Source organism: Zalophus californianus, chromosome 3 (assembly GCF_009762305.2).
Source record: "Zalophus californianus isolate mZalCal1 chromosome 3, mZalCal1.pri.v2, whole genome shotgun sequence".
Classification (NCBI taxonomy): Eukaryota; Metazoa; Chordata; class Mammalia; order Carnivora; family Otariidae; genus Zalophus; species Zalophus californianus.
Window position 1 is genome coordinate 85930205 of NC_045597.1, and position 24896 is coordinate 85955100.

General features: G+C 46.1%; 2 protein-coding genes across 10 annotated transcripts in view; one reads left to right on the forward strand and one right to left on the reverse strand.

Moving 5' to 3' along the window:
* Window positions 1-9811, reverse strand: part of MYO7B (myosin VIIB) — a 98540-nt gene extending 88729 nt beyond the window's left edge. For 2 of the 7 annotated variants that reach the window (XM_027588705.2, XM_027588706.2), the window contains exon 1: window positions 9719-9742. The gene's annotated coding sequence lies outside the window, so the exon portion shown is untranslated. Of the gene's footprint in view, window positions 1-9718 lie in introns of all 7 variants that reach the window. The other 5 variants (XM_027588704.2, XM_027588707.2, XM_027588709.2 and 2 more) reach the window with 5 other exon arrangements.
* Window positions 9812-24376: 14565 nt separating this feature from the next.
* Window positions 24377-24896, forward strand: part of IWS1 (interacts with SUPT6H, CTD assembly factor 1) — a 42780-nt gene continuing 42260 nt past the window's right edge. For 2 of the 3 annotated variants that reach the window (XM_027590394.2, XM_027590395.2), the window contains exon 1: window positions 24379-24693. In XM_027590394.2, the coding sequence (XP_027446195.1) occupies window positions 24660-24693 (34 nt within the window). In that variant the 5' untranslated portion in view covers window positions 24379-24659. Of the gene's footprint in view, window positions 24694-24896 lie in introns of all 3 variants that reach the window. The other variant, XM_027590396.2, reaches the window with a different exon arrangement.

Below are 24896 nucleotides of genomic sequence, written 5' to 3' on the forward strand. Positions count from 1 at the left end.
ATGGGGCTCCTTGCTCAGTGGGGAGCCTGCTTCTCCCTCTGCCTGCCGTTCCCCCTGCTTGTGCTCTCTCTCTCTCTCTGATAAATAAATAAATAAAAAGATAAATAAATAAATAAATAAATAAATAATTTTTTTAAAAAAAGATGGAGACTCATTTTCCTGTCCTTGAGTGTGAACTTAGTGATTCACTTCTAACAAATAGAATAAGGTGAAGGGATGGGGTGTAGCTTCTGAGACCAGTTCATAAAAGACTTTGTGGCTTCTCCCTTGGTCTCTCTAAGATCACTCGGCTTAGGGAACCTTGCTGCCATGTCATGAGGACGAGAAGCCCTAGGGTTGGGCCCATGTGGGGAAGAACTGGGTCTCCAGTCAAAAATAGCCAGTAATCTTGGAAGCAGATCTTCCGGCCCTGGTCAAGGTCATAGATGCCCACAGCTCCAGCCAACATCCTGACTGTTACAGGCTAAATTGTGCACCCCCCCACTCATATATTGAAGTCCTAACCACCAGTCCCTCAGAATTGAACTCTATTTGAAGAGGAGGCCTTTAAAGAGGTGATGAAGTTAAATCAAAGCTGTTAGGGTGGGGCCTAATCCGACAAGACTGATGTCCTTGCGAAAGAGGGAGAGACACCAGAGCTGTGCCTGAGTAGAGGGATGACCATATGAGGCCAAAGCAGCGAGAGGGCAGCTGTCTGTAAGCCAAGGAGAGACGCCTTGGAAAAAAAACCAACCCTGTCATAAATACCTGTTGTTTAAGCTGCTTGTTCTGTGGCATTTTGTTATGGCAGTCCTAGAAAATGAATGCAAACCTCAAGACAGTCCTTGGCGAAGAACCGTCCAGCTAAGCTGTTCTTGGATTTCTGACACTTGGAAAGTGCATGAGATAATAAATACTTGTCGTTTTAAGCTGCAGGATTTTGGAATCGTTTGCTATGTAGCAATAGATAACTAATACAATTACCCCTCACTCTTATATCTGCACCCATTCTCACTGTTCTGGCCTTTCCTCTCTGCATAGTGATAAACTCAGGTCTCACCTGAAAATGAATTTTCTTGGCCTCATGACCCCCTCCAGCTATTGCCCTCCTCCGGCTTTTGCTCCACTGCAGATCTCCTTGAAGGAGTTGTCCCTCCACCCCCATGCTTCCTGTACTCTCTTACCCTTCATGCCCTTCCCCACCTTCCCTTTGGCTCTGGGGGCACCCTTCATCTCCCAGGGCCCTTTCCCTCACCTTGACCTCTTCCTGTCTGAGGGAGATGCTGATTGTTTTTGTCTGCTTGAAATGCTTTCCTCTGTTCCCTTTTGGGGAAATTCTCCTTCCTTTGTCCAAACTGTGTTTCTAATGAGGACCATAAAAGACATAAATCACAGTAACCCAGAGTCAGCCTGTGACCCAAGCAAGGGCCAACCACAGGCTTTCCCTGAGATGTTCTGACTGGAACTAGGGATTGGTTTTCCTCTCTAGCCATAAAGTTTTGAAATGTGATTCCAGAACTGGCAGGGGCTTTTATCCTAGTGTCCTGAAAATAGATGATTTGAGAGAATAAAGTTGGTAGCTGGGAGGGAAGGAGACAAAAGACAGAAATTCTGCCTCTGTCTTTTTGTATTTTGATTATTTGAGCTAAGCCATTTGGATTCTATCATTGAAACCAAAGAATTCTTACTGATCTGGTAGCCCTCATTCTATTCTCTTTCAGCCTGCACACTCCCCTTGTGCATGTCCACCCTCTCCCAGGGCCACTGTCAGGATCAAAGCACTTCCAAGTCCAAAATCAATGTCTCCAACCCCCCATCTCCATCCTGAACTCCAGATCCACCAAGGCTCTATTTTCGGGATATGTCCAGCATATAGGTAGGCACATTAAACTCAGCATGACCACAGCAACTCATCTCTTCTGTTCCCACACCTGCTTTTTCCCATGCGTTCTTTCTCTGAATGAAACTAGCAACTGTGAAGAAAACACTTGAGTCCTCTCTAAATGATCACTAAATGATCTGAAGATTTCATCTGTTAAAACTTAAGGTTCCCAACTATATGTTGTCTACAAGAAAACCACTTTAAAAGTAAAGACACATATTAAAAGTAAAGAGATAAAGAAAGATATACCATGCTAACCCTAATCAAAAGAAAGCTGGAGTAACTAAAGTCATTTCAGACAGAGCAGACTCCAGGGCAAGGAGAATTAAGAGGGACATTACATAATAATAAACAATAAATTGGCCCAGAGGGCCAATTCCCAGAGAAGACATGACATTACTTAACATGAATGCACCTAACAACAGAGCATCAAAATATATGAGGCAAAAATTGGTAGAACTACAAGGAGAAAAAAATGAATACACTATTATAGTTGGAGACTTTAACACTGTCAGTAACTGACAGTCTGGCAGGCAGAAAATCAGTAAGGACATCGTCAAATTCAATAGTGTCATTAATCAATTGAATGTAGTTGACATTGGTAGAATACTTCATCCAACAACAGGAGAATATATATTCTTCTCAAATTCATGTGGAACAGTCACCAAGATAGACCCACATTCTGAGCCATAAATATACTTGAACAAATTTAAAAGAATAGAAATCATATCATGTCCGCTCTCAGACCATGATGGAATTAAACTAAAAATCAAAATAGCAGAAAAATCCCAAAATGTTTGGAGATTAAGAAACATATTTCTAATTAACACATGAATCAAAGAAGTCTCAAGAAAAAAATTTTAAATGTTTTCAATTAAATGAAAATGAAAATACAACTTATCGAAATTAGTGGAATATAGTGAAAGATGTGCTTAGAGGGAAATTTATAACACTGAAAGACTATGTTAAAAAAGAAGAAAGATCTAAGGGGTGCCTGGCTGGCTCAATCAGTGGAGCATGTGACTCTTGATCTTGGGATTGTGAGTTTGAGCCCCACATTGGGTATAGAGATTACTTAAAAATAAAATTTTTCAGGGGCATCTGGGTGGCTCAGTGGGTTAAGTGTCTGCCTTCAGCTCAGATCATGATCCCAGGGTCCTGGGATCCAGCTCCACGTCAGGCTCCCTGCTCAGCAGGGAGTCTGCTTATCCCTCTCCTTCTGCCCCTCCCCTTGCTCAGCTCTCTCTCTCTCTCAAATAAATAAATAAAAATCTTTAAAAAACTTAAATATTTTAAAAAATAAAAAAGAAGATCTAAAATTAATAATCTCTAAGCTTCCACCCTAGGAAACTGGAGAAAGAAGAGCAATATAATCCTAAAGCAAGAAGAAGAAAAGGAACAATAAAAATTAGAACAGAGATCACAAATTTGAAAACAAGAAACCAATAGAGAAAATCAATGAAACCAAAATCTAGTTCTTTGAAAGCATCAATAAAACTGATAAACCTCTAGCCAAGCTAAACAAGAAAAAAAGAGAGAAGATGAAAATTTCCAATATCAGAAATGAAAGAGGAACATCCCAAGAATAATTAACTTGATCTCCTGGACATTAAAACGATAAAAAAGGAATATTATGAGCAACTAGATCCCTACAAATTTGGTAACTTAGACGAAATAGACCAATTCCCTGAAAGACAAAAACTGCAAAAATTCACACAAGAAGAAATAGACAATCTGAATAAGCCTATACCTATTAAAGAAATTGAATCAATAATTAAGAAAACATCAGCCCTAGATGGTTTCCCCAGTGAATTCCACCAAACATCTAAGGAAGAAATGGGACCCATTCTCTACAATATCTCCCAGGAAACAGAAGCAAAGAAAACACTTCCTAACTCATACTATGAGGCCAGCATTACCCTAATACCAAAGCCAGATAAAAGACATTGAAAGAAAGGAAAAACTAGAGGCTCTTTCCTGTCTTGCCCATCCCTTAGTACTCTATCATGCTTCCCTTGGGAGACTGGAAGCCTTACATGTAGACTTGCTGCTTCTGGTCTCTCTAAAAATTGTTCTTCATTCCACCAACTAAGTAATCTTTAAAAGATGCAAATAATTGGCACGTCATGCCTCTCCACAGCTAGGAGTGTGCCATATCTTTTTTTGGCTTGTTTTTAAGTAGGCTCCACACTGTTTCAAGCTGCAACGTGGGGCTTGGACCCTGGACACTGAGATCAAGACCTGAGCTGAAATCAAGAGTCAGATGCCTAACTGAGCCACCAGGTGCCCCATAGTGTACTATATCTTTATGGCAGTCAGGTCCTTCAAGATCATGGCCCTCCTAGCTTTTCAGCCTTGTATCTCACCTCTTCTCCCACAGGGTGCCCTGAATTTCATGCAGTTCTGGAAATAGCCCATATTCTCTCTCACTTGGGTGTGTGTGCACTTTATCTGATGTGAGTTTGGCAGGAACACGTACACATGCATGTCTGTATCCACACACAGTCACCCTGTCATGGTGCAGCTATAATTTCCTATCTCAGCACTTATCCCTGTTTTTATGCATCAGTGTGTGTGTCTCTCCCACACTGGTGAGAATCTTAAGAACAGAACTGTGCCCTACTCATTCCAATAGGGGCTTGCAATATGCTTGCTGAATGAATGGATAGAAGGATGAGTGGGTGGCTGGGTAGATGGATGGATGGCAACCTGGAAGATGGAAACAACCCTGCTCCCCATCCCAGGAAAGCAGGTATGGTGTTGCCCCTGAGGGAAAGCCCTGGGGTATTCACAAGTTCCTGCCTCTTGTTAGTGAGATGCTTTCTTCTTAGCTCAGGTGCCCTTGTCCAGCCCTGTGGCAGGTCAGTGTTGCTGAGTCCACTGGGGTCAGTGTCCTGCACTGGCCCCAGGGTCTACCTAACCTCAGGCACAAGAATGGGAGTGACAATCACCTGGGGAGAAAAGTGTGAGCTGCTGGTTCCCAAAGTCCTTCTCAGAGCCGCAGGATGTCTAAAGCTACACATACCACTATCATGCGCTTCTGGGCATCACTGAAGTAGAGCATGGGGGAAGGGGTAGGAAAATGCTGAAAGGTGAGTGGGGAGAGAATCCAAATATTGCTGGGACCAGGAGGGGCTGCGTGCCATGTGGTGTATGAGGCACACAGGAGGAGGCTGGAGTCTGAGAAGCAAAACCCACACTGAGATGCTGGTCTGTGGGAAGCTAGTCTAGAGGGGGACGCTACCCTGGAAGGCTGACAAAGCACTGCCCAGGGAAGTGGTGCAGAAAGGGTGTCTGGGGCTGGGGCTGGGGCTGGGGGAGGGACTGAGAGGCTTGGAAGTCACCCGTGTCACCAGCCAACTCCTCCAGAGCCAAGGGTCCCTGATGTGCAATCTGTCACCCCAAGGGAAACAAAGGCTGCATGGTGGGGCATGGGTGAGAACGGCCACCACTCAGGGGAAGGCAGCCCAGCCCAGAAGGTGATAGGGGCCCTGGCTAGATCATCCCACTGCAGACACTCAACATAGTCACATATTGGTGGTTTTGGATGCTTTGATCTAATGTATATGCTGATATAGGAGTATGTAATAAAAGCAAGTTACCTTTTATAGTATTATGCCATTTTTGTGTAAACATATAGAAGGTGCATATATATAAAGAAGGAGATACATCTTTTTTAGAGTAACTATATGGAACTGTTACCAGAGGTTTTTTCTGGAGCTGAGGACTGGGGTGGGGCGTAGAGGGATGGAGGAGGAGGAAGATTTTTCCTTCACAATTTGCTCCTTTCAGTCATGTTTGGCTTTTCCTTGTCCATATATTTTTATTTATTTTGTTGTCTATGGGCTTTTCTGGGTGCCTGAAATCCCACCCCTTTCTCACAGGGACGACCATCTGCAAGGATCAACCACCAAGCTCAGAGACAGGAAGGAATGGGAGGGGCTGACTGGCACTACTGTGGTGGGAGCTCTCCCTGGTGCTGGGTTTGGCAGCCCACGCTGGGACCGGGCCTGTCAACCCAGATTCAGAGCCCCTCTGTGTGTCCTGATCCAGCCCGGATGGCTCAGCCCCTCTCTGCAGCCCAGGGCCCAGAGGGATGCCCCCTCCATTGAAAGGGAGTCCCACCCCACACAGGATTGCCTGGCATTTGGGGCAATGTCCATGGGGTGCCATTCCCATGAATACCATGTGACTGGCAGTTCAGGAGATAGACATCCCTGAGAGGTAGCCCTTGGCCCAGAGACATGATGCTCCTGGGTCCTCACCAGGGCTCCCTTCTCTTTTGCCCAGGTAAGGCCAGGCTGAGGATGTGAAGCTATAGTCCTCCATCCCATCCTCCCCTAGTGGGCACCGGGCCTGGTTCCCCCCACTGCCAGAAACCATGCATTGTGTGCTGATGTAGTGCTGAGAGACCCTGCTTCCTTAGGGCCTGGTTCGTAGAGCCTCCTGGGGAAGTCAATGATGGCAGGGTGGCCTTGCTGAAGAAGCTCTACTGGGAGAATTTCTCCTTCCAGTAGGGTTCTGCTCCCCCTCCAGAGGGGCAGTGCAGCTGCAGGGAATTCAGCTGGGGTGCTGGTCCTCCACAATGTGGTATGATGAGCACCTTAAATTAAGTTTATCCTTCCCCCACTCACACCTAACACACACACCTGGATTCAGGTGCTTTAGGGCTCCCTGCAGGTGCAGGTGAAGTGCTCAACTCTACAGCCCCATCTCTGAACCACTCAGACCTGGCTTAAGTGTCCCCTTGCAGCTTCTCTGACTCTGTCCTTACCCACCCTCACTAATGTCTATCTTCTCTGTTCCCAGAAGACCCTGGCCAGTCCTAAGTAAGGGCATTCTTGTCCTGTACTGAAACTCATGGTTTACCTTCGCTCAGAGAATAGCTTCTCCCGAGCTTTGGTTTGGCAGAGTGCCCTCAGCCTGCCCAGAGACAACTTGGAAGAGAGGGCCCTTGAGAAGCCCTCTTGACTTTGCTATTTTTGCCAATGGCATTTCCTTGCTTGGTATTCCCTTTAAGACATCCCATCAGGAAAGATGGGTTTCTTCCCAGAAACTGGCTTGTTCTTAACAAGGACATGTTTAAACTTGCCACTGCTTCTATTTTGTTTTTGTATTGCCTACCAGGAATCTCAGAGTAAACTTGGTGGCTATGTTTAGCAAATATACTGGGCCTTCCTTTACTAACCTTTCTCTAGCTGAGTTGTACTTTCCTACCTTACTTTTCCCTTCATCTTGCTGTCTCATTTATTTTATTTTTGATTCTGTTGCATTATAGGTATCTCTGTAAGCTGCCTCAAACGACTCTCTTTTGTTTACTTTTTGAATAAGGCAGGTGATCTATGAGAGGGAGATTTACAGATACATGTATCTGGGCATGTCGATCTGTTCCACTGCGCTATGGTTCCTTTGCGTACCTTGAGCACTCTGTCCTTAGCCCCCAGAACAAAGTAGGGCCTCAGACTGTACTTAGGCTCCATGCTGAGAGTTTTCCAATAGTAGCTCATTAATTAAATCTGTACAACAATGCTGCAAGGTGAGTGATATGGTTCCATTTGACAGGTGAAGAAACTGGGGCTTCAGGTCCCACACCTGGTAGGTGACTGAGTCGGGATTTGAACCCTTGCTTGTCTGGCTGGGAAATCTTTGTTTATTCCACTTCAGCCCTCTCCTTAGTCCAACATGCTGCACTCTCTAGGACTGCATTGTCCAATATGGTAGCCACTAGCCATATGTAGCAATTTATGTTTAAGTTCATTTTAGTTAAAATTAAAAATTCAGGGGGTGCCTGGGTGGCTCAGTCGGTTAGGCGTCTGCCTTTGGCTCAGATCATGATCCCAGAGTCCTGGGATCGAGCCCCACATCAGGCTCACTGCTCAGGGGAGAGCCTGCTTCTCCCTTTCCTCCCTGCTCCTGCTCTCTCTCACTATCTCTGTCTGTCTGTCTCTCTCGAATAAATAAATAAAAATATTTTTAAAAAATTAAAAATTCAGTTCCTCAGTCACCCCAGCCACACTTGAAGTGCTCAGTAGCCACATGTGGCTAGTGGCTACTGTATTGGACAGTGCAGAAGAGAACATCTCTAACAGCACAGGAGGAGAATCTACTGCTTCCCTAGTCCCGCACTCGGTTCCTGCTAGGAGGCAGCAGCGCCCAAGATGGACTTGTACTTTCTTTCCTCTGCAACTTTGTGATGCCCGTTCCTTAGTCTGGAACATCCCAGCTCTCCACCTTGTCACTGAGCCGTCTTTTCCTATACAGCCCACTTGTCCCTTTACCTCCTTCCCCAAGTGCCTCTTCTCTGCCATGCCCTGGGTGGGTGTGGGGGACAGAGAAATCCTGAGGAGATCCAGCCTGTGCCCTCAAGGTGCTCATAGCCAGTGGCCTGGGGCAAAGAATTTTACCCTCCTTTATCTCCTTGTCCTCTTTTGTGAAAAACATACAATTTTTGCACTTCTTCCCCACAGCTTGTTGCGTGCCCTGAGTGACAACATGGAAGCAAGAGCCTTTGTGGAAGACCTTAAAAGCACACAGTGATATAAATGCATCTAGGTAACTGGGAATGTTCATCCCACTGAGCCACCTCCCCACAGAGCTGCACACTCTGAGCACCTGGCCCCATGCCCAAGTGAGGATGCAGCAAGACCCAAGACACACATGGACAGGTCCTCTGGAAAGAAACACCTGAAGGCCAGACAGCAAGGTGCCCAGCAGGTCCTGGGCAAAGGGGAAGGATTCCTACCAAAAGCACTGTTGAGCTGAATGGTTTTTAATAGTTTTACTGGGGCTGTGTGTTCCAAGCCTGGAGGGCCGCATGCAGAGTTGTGTTGTTTCTTTTTTTAACTAAAATCTTGAATGGAGTTCAGGGATTTTATGGGTCAGAACAAAATTCAAGTCCAGAGTTACAGAGTATGGCCTTAGGGGGAGGCCTCGTCATGGGGAAACAAACACACACAATTTAAGAGATTTAGGATGGGGTCCCACACCTGCCAGTGGCCAGACCCTCCCAGTTATGCGTCTCAAATTTCCTCATCTGTGAAATGGGGATGGATGCCCACCATGCTGGGGCAGCTCAAGTGAGGCCGCTCATGGAAACCGGTGGCAGAGTCCCTCCGCCAAACACCCTGCCCCCCAACAACACAATCCTCCACTCCAGGAGGCTTTGAGGCCAGGGAGGAAGGGTCCTGCCTCAACCAGGGGCCCAGGCCTTTCAGAGGCGATTAACACAATTGCCCCGCAGTTGTCCAAGAAGGTACACAGGTTAGACAGAGGAGCCTGGGCTTTGGAGTCCAGTCTCGACTCTGCTTCTTTCTGTGGGCACCCCAACTTCCACAGTCCTCAGTCTCCCTTGTCCATAAATTGGAGGTAATAACACCAGTGTGCTGTGAGGACACAGTAAGATGGCACATATGGCGGAGCTGACATCTGCCAGGCGCCAGATCGTCGGCACCCAGGCTGTCCCTCACACCCCATGATTGCTTGGTGAGTCCCTCTGCTAGGAGAAGCCTGCTGGCTAGGGTAGCCCCAGTCCTGGCCATCCCCTGTGCCAGTGAGTCTGCCTTCCTAGAGCAGAGGGCTAGGGCAGTGTCTCCTCCTCCTCCTCGGCCCTCCAGGCCAGCCCTGTGCTGATGGAAAAAGTTTCTGGGCTGGGGTTCCTGGTTTCCGGGCTCCTGAAAGGAATCTCCGGCTCTCTGCTTCACAGGACTTTCCCACCTTGTTTCCAGGTGAGCCTTGCAGCGCTTCCCCAGATCTGTGCCTTCCACCTTCCATCCAGCCAGCCTGGACGGTGACTCCCTCGTGCCATCCCAAAGGCCCAGGTGCATCTGGCAGGCCGAGAAGCCTCTGGTTCTCCCTTACCTTCTCAGGACGGGCGTCTCGCTGACTCCCTTCCCCTCCACCCCAGGCACTCGGAAAGAGCAGGGCAAAGAGGCAGTGCCAGGGCTCTGGGCGTGTCAGAGTGTAAGGGAGAGGCAGAAGAGGCAGAAGGGCCCCAAGAGGAAATGGCCCAGCAGTCTGGGCCCATGTAATTTATTACAGGACTTTGTCCTTGGGCTCCAGGCACATCCACTCCCACATGGCTGCTGCAGCCCTAGCCAGCAGAGCCTCACAGCAGCCTGATCTTTAACCCTGGCCTCTTCAGCAGAGAGTGCCCGTGGCCATCAGAGTCTGTTCTCCACGTACCTATTGCTGTCCACCAGCCAAGCCCCATGGTGACAATTAGCTGATCATCCAGGGAGTTCAGCATATTCCCAGGCATCACGGGGACTCCAAGGAAGCCCATGCAGGACCTCTGCTGCCAAACACCCCATGTCCTAATTGGGGCACACACACACAGGAGATGCTAGGAAGCCTGTATCAGAGCCAAAGGCCATCGGGGCAACTAGATTTCCAGTAGGGTCCCTGGAAGCAGACGCAGCTGGCTTGGACTGGGACTCGAATGAAGGGGGGTTTCTGCGATGAGGCAAATACAGACCCTTCAGGTGGTGCACCCTGGCAGAGGCCCCGCTGGAAGGGACAGGCCATCCCTGGAAGTATGAGGGTGAGGGCTCTGAAGGCAGGTGGAAGGTAAGTCCACAAGGAGGAAGCTGCTCAGCATGAGTGAAGAGAGACCTGGCTTGGTGGTGCTCACGGTTGGCCCAACTAGAGCCAGTTAGGTTTCTTCCCAGGCCCAGGGCTTGGGAGGCACTTGGGAAATGCAGGCCGAGGTGTGGGAAGCAGCTGTCGTCTTTTAGGTAGAATTGAGGTTCCAGCAGGGCAGCAACCATGACCTTGACCTCTTTTGGGGACAGGAACCAAGCAAGCACTGGTGGGAGAGAGAAGGGTAAAGTAGATGACCTGCAGAGCTGGAGATGGTCCCGGATGGAGGCAGAGGCCACCATCGCCCAGTAGCGTCCTGTGCTTCCGTGGGGTTCCTTGCAGTCCCAACTTCCTTCTGCTGAAACAGCTCAAAGGAGTTCCTTTCTCATGAGCATGCAGCCCATGCCAGAGGCAGGGACTGAGCTGGGGGATGACTTAACAAAGGGCCATTTGGAGGAAGCATGTACTCTGAGACTTTCAGCCAGCCCCCAACCCGCTCCCCGTGAGTGCTTGCCCAAGTCCTACCTTGGCACCAGCTGGCCTCTCGCTCCCTAAAATCTCAGCCAGTTTCTGGGCCAACACTTGTTTTAGGGGGGCTTCATGTGGCACATGGCTTCTCTGGTTTGGAAAGATACCATCTCACTCTCAGAGGATTGGCACAGCTGTTCCTGGCAGCTCCCACAAATGGTGAGCCCCTTGCTCTGGGACCCCTGGCCCCAGGGTGGGTCCTCAACAGCCCTCTTCCTCTGCCCTCATGCAAAATAAATAACAGAATAGAATATGTGTGCAGATTAAAGAAATTTGTAAGATATCTCTAGCCAGAGCCCGTCTTAAACAAAATTTGACAGGAACACATTTTGGATACCTACAAACAAACTTGTTTCCCACTTTGTTTTTTACATTTGACATTTATATCATAAGCATTTTCTTACACCGTACCAAACTCTAACCACCAGTCTTTAACAACAGTGTTCTAGTCCCTCCTACAAATGCCCCATCATTTGTGCAATAACCCTTCCTGGATGGACATCAGGAGGCACCCAATCCTTTGCTATTATCCACATTTCTGCAATGAACAAATCTGTGCTCACAGCTCTGTTTGCATTATGACGCTCCAGGAAAGTTCCAAAAGGGAACTTATTAAAGCAAGGGGCATGAGTGTTTTGTTGCTAACCTCTCTTGAGTGATATGTCAAGTCCTCCCTGCCAGCAAAGGGTGTGCAGGTTGTTACTGCAAGGACCTGGCCTGGCTGCTGTGTGAGTTGGCAGGGCTCACAGGAGGACACCCTGAAGGACACTGTTCCTGCAGCCCCAGGTGTTCCATTGCTGAGGTACCCCAAGCCCTGGAAATCAGGGAGAGGGGCTGAAGGCAGTCAGGGCAGGCTCTTCCCTGTCACACTTGTGACCAAACTTGGCTTTCCTGCAGCCTAATGTGACTGCCACAATTCTCCTCAAGATGCAAATATTCTGTTAACCTTTAAAAGTGTGTTTCTGAGAGGTGCCTGGGTGGCTCAGTCGGTTAAGTGTCTGACTTTGACTCAGGTGGTGATCTTGGGGTTCCTGGGATCTAGCCCTGCTGTTGGGCTTGGAGGGGAGCATGCTTCTCCCTTTCCCTCTGCCCCTTCCCTCTGCTTATGTGCGCTTTCTCTCTCTCTTTTAAATAAATAAATAAAACCTTAAAAAATAAATGTTTCTGAGCTGAGCCAAAATGCTTCCATAGGACAACTTATGTTTCATTCCATTTCTGCCCAACCATCCAGCCCACTGTATCACCATAGCAACGAAAAGAGTTGCTCTTCGTTTCACCTCTACCAACGCATCCTAGAGCAACTTGTTTCCTGGTGGCCCTAACCTTCCCCTCTGGCCTACAGCAGCCCAGTTATCCATTAACACTGTGAAACGGCACAGCCGGCCACGTAGGTCTCTGTGACTGAGCCACTCTCCAGAGAGTGTGAGAATTCCGTCTCAGAGAACTAGCATTTAATGAGTGTTTGTAGGTGCTGGGCTCTTTGCAGGTGCCATCTCATATCCTCATCAAAACCCACAAATTAGGGGTGCTTAGCCTCATTTCATAGTGAGGAAGTGAAAACCAAAGAGGCTAAGAAACTTGCTTATGTCACACGGCTAGAAGTGGCAGGGACAAGATTTGAATGGAGGTCGACCTGACTCCAAGGCCTGGGCTCATCCTACTTTACACCACACCAACCCTCACACAAACCTGGACTCCCTCCTCCCCCAGCCCCCAGGGATGGAGGAGACATCGTGTTTTTAGTAATTTTCAGGGAAGGCGCTTCCCCAACTTGCTCGCCCTGGCCAGGGCTCAGAAGAGACTTTCACTTCTAAGGGCAGAGGTCTCTGAGGTTCCGAGGGCAGAGGAGTATCTGGGAAGGGGCGGGGCTTAAATGCCTTCCTGCCAAAACAGTTATGCACAGGACTGGAATGTATATCACAGGACACATTTTATCTGTGTAGTTCAGGGTTTCTCAATCTTGGCACTACTGACATTTTGGGCTGGATTATTCTTTGTTGGGGGTTTGGGAAGAGCTGTCCTATGCGCTGTAGGATGTTTAGCAGCTGCCTAGGCCTCTACCCATTATGATGCACTCCCCCAGTGCAGTCAAGATGTGTCCAAATATTGCCAAATGTCTCCTGGGGGACAAAACCATTCCCCGTAGGTCCAGGTGCAGCTGAGGCTGAAGAGGAGAACATCAGTCAAAATGTGTCCAAATATTGCCAAATGTCTCCTGGGGGACAAAACCATTCCCCGTAGGTCCAGGTGCAGCTGAGGCTGAAAGAGGAGAACATCAAAGGCCAGAAGGGGACGTCCTCTTGGAAGAAGTGATGCTGCACTTGGCCTCCTTGAATGGCAGGATGATGTGCTCAGAAGATACGGAGGGTGCAGAGAAGGGACTATCAGACTGGTGACCCCAGGGGACATGCCAAGGAAAAGACTGTATTCAGGCCAGCCCAAGTACTTCATCCTCCTTGGATCAGCAACTATGAGATAGACATTGTTAGACCGGGCAGAGTGCGGATCCAAAGTCCTGATGAGCCAGGGAGGCATCCCCCTTCTCAGTCGTGGAAGAAATGACTCATTTCTGATTGTGCTTTATCACCATAACCCATCCGAGGGATCCACCCAGGGGTTTATCCAAGGCAGCAGGAGGGGCAGAGCAGGGACACAAAATGAAAGAGTCCTTTCTTCCCCTCTGGAGTGCTGTGGGAAATCCAAGGGGTAAATCTCAGTCTTGGGTCCTGGTATTTAAACCTGGACCACTGGTCATAAACAGAGGGACCTCTGCCATGACCAGGGTCAAACGGCATCCTGGTGACTAATTTGATTGCCCTGGGGAGGTTGAGGTAATGGGAGGAGAAGGCAAAACTTGCTTATGTGGCAGTTCAATAAACCAGGGAACCAAAGAAATGATGTTGATGATGCTGACTATGATGATGGTAATGATATCTTGTCCCACTCTTGGAAGAGGTTGAGGGTGAGGGGTGCCTTGTGAACGGCTTCCTTTCTGAGAAGAGAAGCATCAGGATAGAGTTCTTACCCTTGACTGGAATGCTCTGTGTGCATCAAGCCCAGTTTCTTTTCCTTCTGGTCCCATAGCTAAGATACTCTTTCCAACCTCACTCACAGGAGTGGCCACGAAATGAAGGTAAATACTACGCTCCACTTCCAGGCCCTGTGATGTCCTGTGCTCTCTTCTTCCCTCTGCTGGTGACATGCAGAGCAAGCAACAGTGGATTCCAAGGCCCTAAGATGAAGCCAAAATATAGAAAGAGCCTGGGTTCCTGAATGACCCCTGGGAGCCGAGTACCATTTCTACCCTACCACTGACCTCAGTGACCCCATTTACAAGAGCAAGAAATAAATTTTTGTGTCAAGCTGCTGAAATTTGTTGTTATTATAATAGTTAACCTACCATGATTAAAACATGATCCTTCTCCCATCCAAATCTTTTGTATTTTAAATACCAGCTCAAATACTCTTCTTCCAGGAAGATGGCCCTGACTGCTATAGTTCACTCTAGCCTTTATTACCTATGGCACTTGTTACTCAAATCACATAATTTACCTCTTAGCATGTATTTTTTTTGAAGTAGGACTTCCTGATGGAAGTCTATAAACTTCTCAAGACAAGAATCACATGTTAGATTTCTTTGTATCTTCACAGTGCCTAATAAAAATAATAACTATCATATATATTATTTCCCTGGAACCATTATTTATATATAAACACATTTAATCCTCATAACAACTCTATGAGATAAATACTATTATCCCCAACTCATAGATGAGGACATTGAAGCACAGAGAGGTTAAGTAATTTGTCCAAGTTCATACAGCTAGAACATGACAGAGCCAGGATTCAAACCCATAAACTTGGGGCACCTGGGTGGCTCAGTCAGTTAAGTGGCTGCCTTCAGCTCAGGTCATGATCCCGGGGTCCTGGGATCGAGCCCTGCATCTGGCTCCCCGCTTAGTGGGGAGCCTGCTTCTCCCTCTCCCTCTTCCCCTCCCCCCTACTTGTGTGCTCTCTCCCACTTTCTCTCTCTCTCTCTCTCTCATCTCTCTCTCAAATAAATAAATAAAATCTTTAAAGAAAAAAACAACCACCCATAAACCTGAGTAATGAATGAGCTTCCAGTAGTTATACCATCTTAACCATAGTTGTCCCAGGAATGTTAGCTTGTATGTCCAATTGAAACTGCTGCCTCTTTTGGGCAGGGAGCAGTGGTGTCAGTCCCATGTGTTCTAGTATCTGAAGCTGGTTAGATGCAGGGGAGCTGTCACCCACACCTGCTGACTGAGGGAACTGCAGGCCAGCTGGAAACAAATTGTGCAGGTAGGGCAGGGCAAGATTTGCTCTTGTTGCTGGTTTGTGTTCACTACCCAGAGCCCTGGAAAAAAATGTCAGTTAACCTTTTTTTTTTTTGCCTAGTCCCTAAAAGTAGAGATTACAACCCCTAGTAACAAAATTTCTCCTGAATCTGCTCTTGATATAATTATCTTTCCAGGGATGTCTGGGTGGCTCAGTTGGTTAAGTGTCTGACTTCAGCTCAGATCATGATCTTGGGGTCCTGGGGTCAAGCCCAGCATCGGGCTCCATGCTCAGTGGGGAGTCTGCTTCTCCCTCTCCCTTTGTCCCTCTCCCCACTTGTGCTGTCTCTGTCTCAAACAAATAAAATCTTTAAAAAATTATTTTTCCAGCTTCACATTTCGTGTTAAACCTAGACCCAAGAATATCAATTATCTTCAAACAGAGTTTAGAGCCAAAAGGAAGACCAGGATCTCAAGGTGGTCTGTTGTGCAACTCTCTCCCTGACAGTCACTTAGTCACTTGTTTGGTGGGTGTTTACTGAGGCCCTGCTCTGCAGCAAATCATTCTGGGTTTTAGGGTACGGGGGATTCTGTGTCTGTGTCCCATGCCATAGACACAAGGAGAGATGGAAGGAACTTGCCAGGATATCTTCTGTTTACTTATTTGTTTTTAATAAAAGAATTCCACATATCTCCCCTGTGGGCTGGACTTAGTGACTTGCTTCCAAAGAAAAGAATGGAAAAAGAGAAATAGTAACAACGTTAGAGAAACCTAGAAGATATTACCCTAACTAACCCCAAGTATTATGGGCTGAAAGGTGTGTCAAATTTCATATTTTGAATTTCTATCCTCCCAGTACCTCACAATGTGCTGCATTTGGAGATATGACCTTTAAAGAGGTAATTAAGGTGAAATGAGATCATTCGGGTGGGTCCTAATTCAATCTGACCAGTGTCCTTATAAGAAAAGAAGAGGTTGCAGATATGCACAAAGGAAAGACCATGTGAAGAGGGAGGGAGAAGGTGGCCATCTACAAGCCAGGGAGAGACTCCTTGGGATAAACTACCCTGGAGGCCATATTGATAATGGACTTCCAGGTTCCAGAACTGTGAGGAAACAAATCCCTGTTGGTTAAGCTGGCCAGTCTGTGGTATTCATTACAGCAGCCCTAGTGGACTGATTGTTCCTATCTACGAAGTGACCAAGTTTAACATCGCCTGCAATAAGACATGTCCCTAGGCTGTGGTAAGGAGGGTGCTTTACTCTGGAGTATTCTTGCCCAAAGCCACAATCCCAGTCTAATCATGAGAAAAACATCAGGCAAACCAAACTGAGGGACATTCCTCCAAATATCTGTCAAGGATGCCTCAGAACTGTCAAGATCATGAAAGACAAGGGAAGTTTGAGAAACTGTCACAGACCGGAGGAAACTAAGGAGAAATGAAAGTTAAATGCAGTGTGGCATTCTGGTTGGGGTCCTGGGACAGAAAAAGGGCATTTGTAGAAAGACAGTCAAAATCTAAATAAAGTCTACAGTTTTGTTAATAGTATATGTCAATGTTGGTTTCTTGATGTTGACAAATGTGATGACAACTGGCAATATAAGATGTTAACATCAGGGACACTGGGACACAGGGACACTGGATATATGAAACTATCTTTGCAAATTTTCTGTAATTCTAAAATTATTCCAAAATTAAAAGTGTATTAAAAAACAAAGACGGGCGCCTGGGTGGCTCAGTTGGTTAAGTGGCTGCCTTCAGCTCAGGTCATGATCCTGGAGTCCCGGGATCGAGTCCCGCATCGGGCTCCCCGCTCAGCGGGGAGTCTGCTTCTCCCTCTGACCCTCTTCCCTCTCATGTGCTCTCTCTCTCTCTCAAATAAATAAATAAAATCTTTAAAAAAATAAAAAACAAAGACTCCATTTGAGCCCCCATTTTCAGTTCTTTGGGATGTATATCAAAGAGTGGAATTGTTGGGTCATATCATAATCCTATGTTTAACTTTTTGAGGAACTGCCAAACTTTTTCACAGTGGCTGCACAATTTTACATTCCAACCAGCAACTGTATGATTTCAATGTCTCCAGGTCCTCAACACTTGTTAGTTTCCACTATTTTTATTATGGGCATTCTAGTTGGTGTGAAGTTGTATCCCATTGTGGTTTTGATTTGCATTTTTAAAAAATGACTAATGATACTGAGCATCTTTTTGTATGCTTAGTAGCCAGTTGTAGATCTGCTTCAGAAAAATATTATTTGAGTCCTTTGCCCATATTTAAAATTGGTTTGTTTGCCCTCTTGTTACTGAGTTGTAGAAATTCTTCATGTATTTAAGAAACCCTTATCAGATATGTGATGTTCTTCCATTCTGTGGGTTGTCTTTTCACTTTTTAAAAAAAGATTTATTTATTTGAGAGAGAGAGTGTGTGTGCGAGCAGGGTGTCGAGCAGAGGAGAAGAGAAGCAGACTCCCCTCTGAGCATGGAGCTGATGCATGGCTCTACATGGGGGCTCTATCTCAGGATCATGAGATCATGGCCTGAGCCGAAATCAAGAGTTGGATGCTTAACCAACTGAGCCACCCAGGAGCCCTTCTTTTCACTCTTGATAGTGATCCTTTGAGGCACAAAAGGTTTTAGTTTGAAGGAAGTCCACTTTATCTATTTTCTCTTTTGTTACCTATGCTTTTGGTGTCATATTCGAGAAACCATTGCTAAATACAAGATCATGTAGAGTTGCTTCTATGTTTTCTTCTGAAAGTTTATGGCTTTAGGTCTTACATTTAGGTCTCTAATTCTTTTTAAGTTAATTTTTGGTGGTGTAAGATAAGACCGCTTCCTTTTTTTTTTGTATGTGGATATCCAGTTTTCCCAGCACCATTTATTAAAGAGACTGTTCTTTTCCCATTGAATGGTCTTGGCACAAAATTGTAGTTAATTTTGAAATTAAGAAGTGTGAGTCCTCTAACTTTGTTCTTATTCAAGATTATTTTTGACTCTTCAGGAATTCCTTGAAATTTAGTATGAATTTTTGGATGGTTTTTTCCATTTCTGCAAAATAAAAATGTGGTGAGCTCCACATCACTGAACGTGTGTAAACAGAGACTGCCAGTGTGTCAGAAAAGAATTCAGCTTTGGAACCATGGTTGCACCAAGTGACATTCACACTTTTCTTTTAAACTATTCTTAAAAATTGTGGCAAAATACATATAACATAAAACTTGCCTTTTTAGTCATTTTTAAGTGCACAATTCAGTGGTATTAATTATATTCAGAATGTTATGCAACCATCACTCCTATCTATTTCCAAATTTTTCATCACCCCAAACAGAAACTCTGTATCCATTAAGCAGTAATTCCCCATTTTCCCTTCCGCCACAGGCCCTGGTAGCTTCTAACCTTTCTTCTCAGTGAATTTGGTTATTCTAGATATCCCATGTAAGTGGGATCATATAATATTTTTCTTTTTGTAACTTTTTTAATTTCACTTAGCATATTTTCAAGGTTCATCAGTGTTGTAGCATGTGTCAGGACTTCATTCTTTTTTACAGCTAAATAATATTCCATTGTATGTCTATACCACATTTTACAAAATCCATTTTTCTGTTGATGGACACTTGAATAGTTTCCACATTTTGGCCACTGTGAATATGGATAGCAAAGTTGCAGGAGACAAAATCAACACACAAACATTAATTTTATTTATGTACACTAGTAGTGAACAATCTGAAAAGAAAATTAAGATGACAGTCCCATTTACAATAGCATCAAAAAGAATTAAGTACCTAGGAATAAACTTAACCAAAGAAGTGCAAGACTTGTGCACTGAAAACTATAAAACATTGCCAAAAGCAATTAAAGAAGATATAAATAAATGAAAAAATATCTCATGTTTATGGATCAGAAGACTTAATGTTGTTAAGATGGGTAATACTACCCAAGATGCTCTTCAGACTCAATGCAATTCTATCAGAATTGCATTTTTAAAAAATATTTTATTTATTTATTTGACAGAGAGTGAAAGAGAGTGTGTGCATGAGCCTGAGCAGGAGTTGGGGGAGAGGCAGAGGGAGAGGGAGAAGCAAGCTCCCCATTGAGCAAGGAGGCTTATGCGGGGCTCCATCCCAGGACCCTGGGATCATGACCTGAGCCGAAGCCAGATGCTTGACCGACTGAGCCACCCAGGTGCCTGAGTTATTGGTCTCCTCATTGATTTCTTCTCTAGTCTTCTCTAGGAAGATTAGCCCTTGGTCTTTAATGAGTTGAAAAAAAATTTCTTCTCCTAATCATTTATATTTTGGATGGGCTAATAATGTGTTGTTTTTGCCATGCACACATTTAAGTTTTCATTTCATTACTTTTTTAAAGTTTTTATTTTAATGTCAAATGTTTCAGGTTTTTATGACTTTTGGCTTTTATGGCTTTATGGCTTTGGCTTTTTTGTTGGAAAGTCCTTTTCTCTCCATATTTACTAAGGAATTATTTTTTTTAAGATTTTACTTATTTATTTGACAGAGAGAGAGACACAGTGAGAGCAGGAACACAAGCAGGGGGAGTGGGAGAGGGAGAAGCAGGCTTCCCGCGGAGCAGGGAGCCCGATGTGGGGCTCAATCCCAGGACTCTGGGATCACGATCTGAGCTGAAGGAAGACGCTTAACGACTGAGCCACCCAGGTGCCCTTACTAAGGAATTATTAGGCTGGGTTTTTGTATGCTATTTTAATTGTTCACATAAATAAAATTATACCATTTGTAGTATTCTGTATTTTTTTTCACTTAATCTGGATATCCCTGTGAGAACTAAAGATCCACTTCAATTATATTAGTGTGCTATGCCATGATACTGTTGTTTAGTGATTGATTATCCACTATTAATGGCTTTCAAGTGAGTCTCGGTTTTCAGTATTACAAACAACTAGGTGGGACAAATTTTGCATGTGTCCCAGTGAGTTGTGAGGCTGGGATGTGTGAGAAAGAGCACAGGGGTGCAGGCTTAGGACGTACTTGTTCCATTTGTTTTTTCACTAGCAGGGCCCCCTAGTGGCTCAAGTGTAAGAAGGAGGATCAGACGGGAGCCTGGGCTTCTCTGATACAGCATAATGAAACTAAGGGGCCTTCAAATCTTCTGATTCAACTCTCTCATTTGACATACAGGGAAACTGAGACTCATGTAGGAGGACAGTAGCTCATCCCAGCTCAGCAAGCACAATAACCCCAGAGATTGGCCCAGAACCCAGACCTCTGAGCCCCAGGTTGCAGCTCTGCCAGTGTCAGGCTGTTCCTTATATGGTGTGACCTCTCATTCCTGGACACGTTTTTGGCAAGGTACAATCTCTCAAAAGGCTGGCTGAATAAATTTTGCATTCACTTAGGGAACTGTCTTTGGGTTATGAGTTTAGGGAAAAAGTGAACTGCTGCAAGCCCTCCCTCCCTTCATCTCTTCTCTGTCCTTAGTATCTTTTGTGGGAAAAACAGCCTCCCTTTTGGGTGCCTCTCCACCTCCACCAGCATGGACCAACTGTGCCCGGGCTGGAGTAGGGCATAGAGATTGGAGAGACGCCAGTCCTTAAAATGCAAGGCAGTTGAGACTCAGAAAGGCATATCTGTGCTGCTCTAGCATTTCTCTACTGGGGGCTCTAAGGGACAGCCAGTTGGTGAAAAAGCTGTGGGGAACTCTCTAGGACCTGTATTTGCATTGACAAGCATACTGCTTTAACTAAGACTCTGTTTATTTAATTCAAAAGGTATGTCCTGTCTCACTAACTACATTGTTGGCTTCCTGAGTACAAAAACTAGATCTGATGCTTCTTTGCACCCTTCTGGGTCTCAGCACATTGCTGCATGTTCAGTTGGCTTCTGTCTCTCCATTCTTCCAACCCCTGGAAGTTAGAATCTTTATGTTAAAATTCAGTAATTATCCTCTTGCAATTGCATTGTTTAGCCCAATTGCTTTTATGGTTGTTGGTCTTGTACCTCCAGTGAAATTACAAGCTCTTTATGGCAGGATTTGCACAGGGTTCCCTCCACTGAACCTCTCTTCCTGGACTTCTCCCCTATTTATCTTGCCTTATTTACACAGGTATACTCTCACCCACTCTCTTTAGAAGAGAGCATAGATCCTAGGCTTTCCTCTATCAAATGAAGGGAAATTAATATTTTAATTTTATACCTTTGGTTTCAGGCACTGTTAATTCCTTGTTCTTATGATTCTTGTAACAGCCTGAGATGTCATTCCCACAGTAGGGGGCAGGCTTAGATTTCAAAAGCTGTTTCTATTACACAGGGGAAGGAGGGAACTCTTTTACAAGAAAATAAGGATTTCTTTTTTTTTAAGATTTATTTATTTATTTGAAAGAGAGAGAATGAGAGAGAGAGAGAGAGAAAGAGAGAGCACATGACAACATCGCTCGGCATCAGGGAAATCCAAATCAAAACCTCCATGAGATACCACCTCACACCAGTCAGAATGGCTAAAACAAGTCAGGAAATGACAGATGCTGGCGGGGATGCGGAGAAAGGGGAACCCTCCTACGCTGTTGGTGGGAATGCAAGCTGGTGCAGCCGCTCTGGAAAACAGTATGGAGGTTCCTCAAACAGTTGAAAATAGAGCTACCATACGATCCAGCAATTGCACTACTGGGTATTTACCCCAAAGATACAAATGTAGGGATCCGAAGGGGTACGTGCACCCCAATGTTTATAGCAGCAATGTCCACAATAGCCAAACTGTGAAAAGAGCCAAGATGTCCAACGACAGATGAATGGATAAAGAAGATGTGGTATATATACACAATGGAATATTATGCAGCCATCAAAAGGAATGAGATCTTGCCATTTGCAACGACGTGGATGGAACTGGAGGGTGTTAGGCTGAGTGAAATAAGTCAATCAGAGAAAGACATGTATCATACGACCTCACTGATATGAGGAATTCTTAATCTCAGGAAACAAACTGAGTGTTGCTGAGTTGTGGGGGGTGGGAGGGATGGGGTGGCTGGGTGATAGACATTGGGTAGGGTATGTGCTATGGTGAGGCTGTGAATTGTGCAAGACTGTTGAATCACAGATCTGTACTTCTGAAACAAATAATGCAAGATATGTTAGGAAAAAAGAAAAAGAAGATAGCAGGAGGGGAAGAATGAAGGGAAGTAAGTCGGAGGGGGACACGAACCATGAGAGACGATGGACTCTGAAAAACAAACTGAGGGTTCTAGAGGGGAGGGGAGTGGGGGGATGGGTTAGCCTGGTGATGGGTATTAAGGAGGGCATGTTCTGCGTGGAGCACTGGGTGTTATGCACAAACAACGAATCATGGAACACTACATCAAGAACTAATGATGTAATGTATGGTAATTAACATAACAATAAAAAATTAAAAAAAAAAGAGAGAGCACATGAGGGGGGGAGGGTCGGAGGGAGAAGCAGACTCCCTGCTGAGCAGAGAGCCTGATGCGGGACTCGATCCCAGGACTCCAGGATCATGACCTGAGCCGAAGGCAGTCGCTTAACCAACTGAGCCACCCAGGCGCCCCAAGAAAATAAGAATTTCTAGAGAGAAACCACCCCTCTCTCTTCCTTCCCTTCCCATGCCCATTTCTGGAACCTAGAACTGGGTTCTGCCAGCATATTCTGACTGGCTAACAAAGGGCTCAAGGAATATCAAAGCAGGGATGTGTCTTGACTAAGGGCACTCTGAGAATTCATAGCAGAGAACGCATCAGAGAATCCACATCTCTCAAGCCCAAGGTAGGAGGTGGACTTTCCAGGGCACCAAATGAGGCCTTACAACAGGATAGGCATACCTAGAAATCCAGTCTGCTTTGCTAACAAAAGGCCCAATGTATGCAGGTCTACACATCCCGGGGAATCTTTGCTTACCTCTACTGGCCCTCCTTTAATGAAAAGGCAAGAACATTCTCTGCTTTGTCTGAGACAAAAGCAAACAAGTAAGGAAATGGATTTTATTTAGATTGTAATAGGGAGAGCTCTCCAGATATGAAGATCAGAGTGCCTGCCGAGGTTGTTTTTGCCTTAAACTTTCATAGGGAGGAAAGTGGGATGATTTGCAATCAGAAGAAGTTTCAGTCAGTCAGGTGAACAGAAAATGTTTATCTCTGTGTCTAGCTAGTTTCAGTGCGGAGGGCAGACTTCTAATCTCAGCCAATTATTCATGAAACAATGAACAGGAAGTTGCAGGGTCTGAGTGGCCCTCAGGAGCAAGCTCAGACACAAGGGGACAGGTCTCCGCGGGGGCCTATGTTACAAGCTAACAAAAGGGTCATGAAAGAGTGGAGAGTGAGTTTTATCTAAGTCATAGACAGAAGGGTGGTTCTTTACAGAAAGCTCTTCAAAGATAACTGATAGGTCACGAGGTTTCTTAACCATTGCTCTTCACCAGGGGCACAGGGCTCAAGTAAAGCTCAACAATGTCTTTCATCAGGGGACTCTTTTGGAAGTAAAAACTTCTACTCCGTATTACTGACCAAATGGCTTCTTAAGATGGGAATAAAGTCATTATTTTTAAGTAGCTCCATGCTGGGGCTTGAACTCACAGCCCCAAGGTGGGGCTTGAACTCACAACCCTGCAAGACCTGAGCCGAAGCAGTCCGACGCTTAACCGACTGATCCACCCAGGCGCCTCAAGTTGTTATTTTCAAAAGAGAAAAAAAGGAAGAAAAATGCCCTGAAAGGAAGCCCTTTCAATCACGCCAGTTAGTAACGCACCACAGTGGCCAAAGCTTCGAACTACAAGTCCCAGAGAGCAGTGCGCCACTTCCCTCCCGTACTAAGGGCGGGAATCGAGCGCCTCACTGCATGACGGGAAGCATACTTAATTTGCCGTATAATGAAAATGTAGCGGGTCTTCATTTTCCAGAAGCATAATTCAAGAAGATCTTCAAACAAGGCGCACGGGCAGAGAACCAATAAAGTAAGGTTATCAACTCCGTGGGGGAACACAACCGGCTCCTGAAAGGAAGGTATTTAACTGAAGCTGGAGCTCCCGCTCAATTTACCCAGTAGTCTCTTTTCCGGCCACGCTGTGCGTCATTACCGTTGCGTCTTCTTATTGGCCAGATGATAGGGGACGGCGCCTGCGCGCTGCATTCCTCTGAGGGTCGTGGGCAGACGCCATTTTCGCCCCAGAGGTGCTTCTGGGAAGTAGAGCGCGGATCCACACGCCTGCCCGCTTGCCAGGTACGGCCTCTTGTGCCGGGGCTTTTAGGTCGAAGTGTTTGCGCCTGCCGCTGCTGCTGTTTTATTCTCCGCACTCTCGAAACCCTAGTCGAGCGGGAGCTTCTGAGCATCGGGCCGCGCCATCGGGGGGTCACATCGCCTGGAAGGAGGTGACGGGGGCGGCGCGGGGCGCGGACACTCCCCGCCGAGAGCCCGCCTGCCATGGATTCGGAATATTACAGCGGCGACCAGTCAGGTGGGGCAGGGACTTGGGGGACAGGGCTTGGGGGGCGGAGCAGTTATTCAGCGGGGCTTGGCCTCTCATCCTCGCGGGGTAGGGGAGGGAGGCCCCTGAGACGTTCCTTCCCCCAACTGGGCCCGCCGTGGACTGTGAAGCGGAGCGCGAAGAGCCCGCTGACCCGCTGCGGCCCCGAAGTTAGAACCTTGGAGAGGGGATTC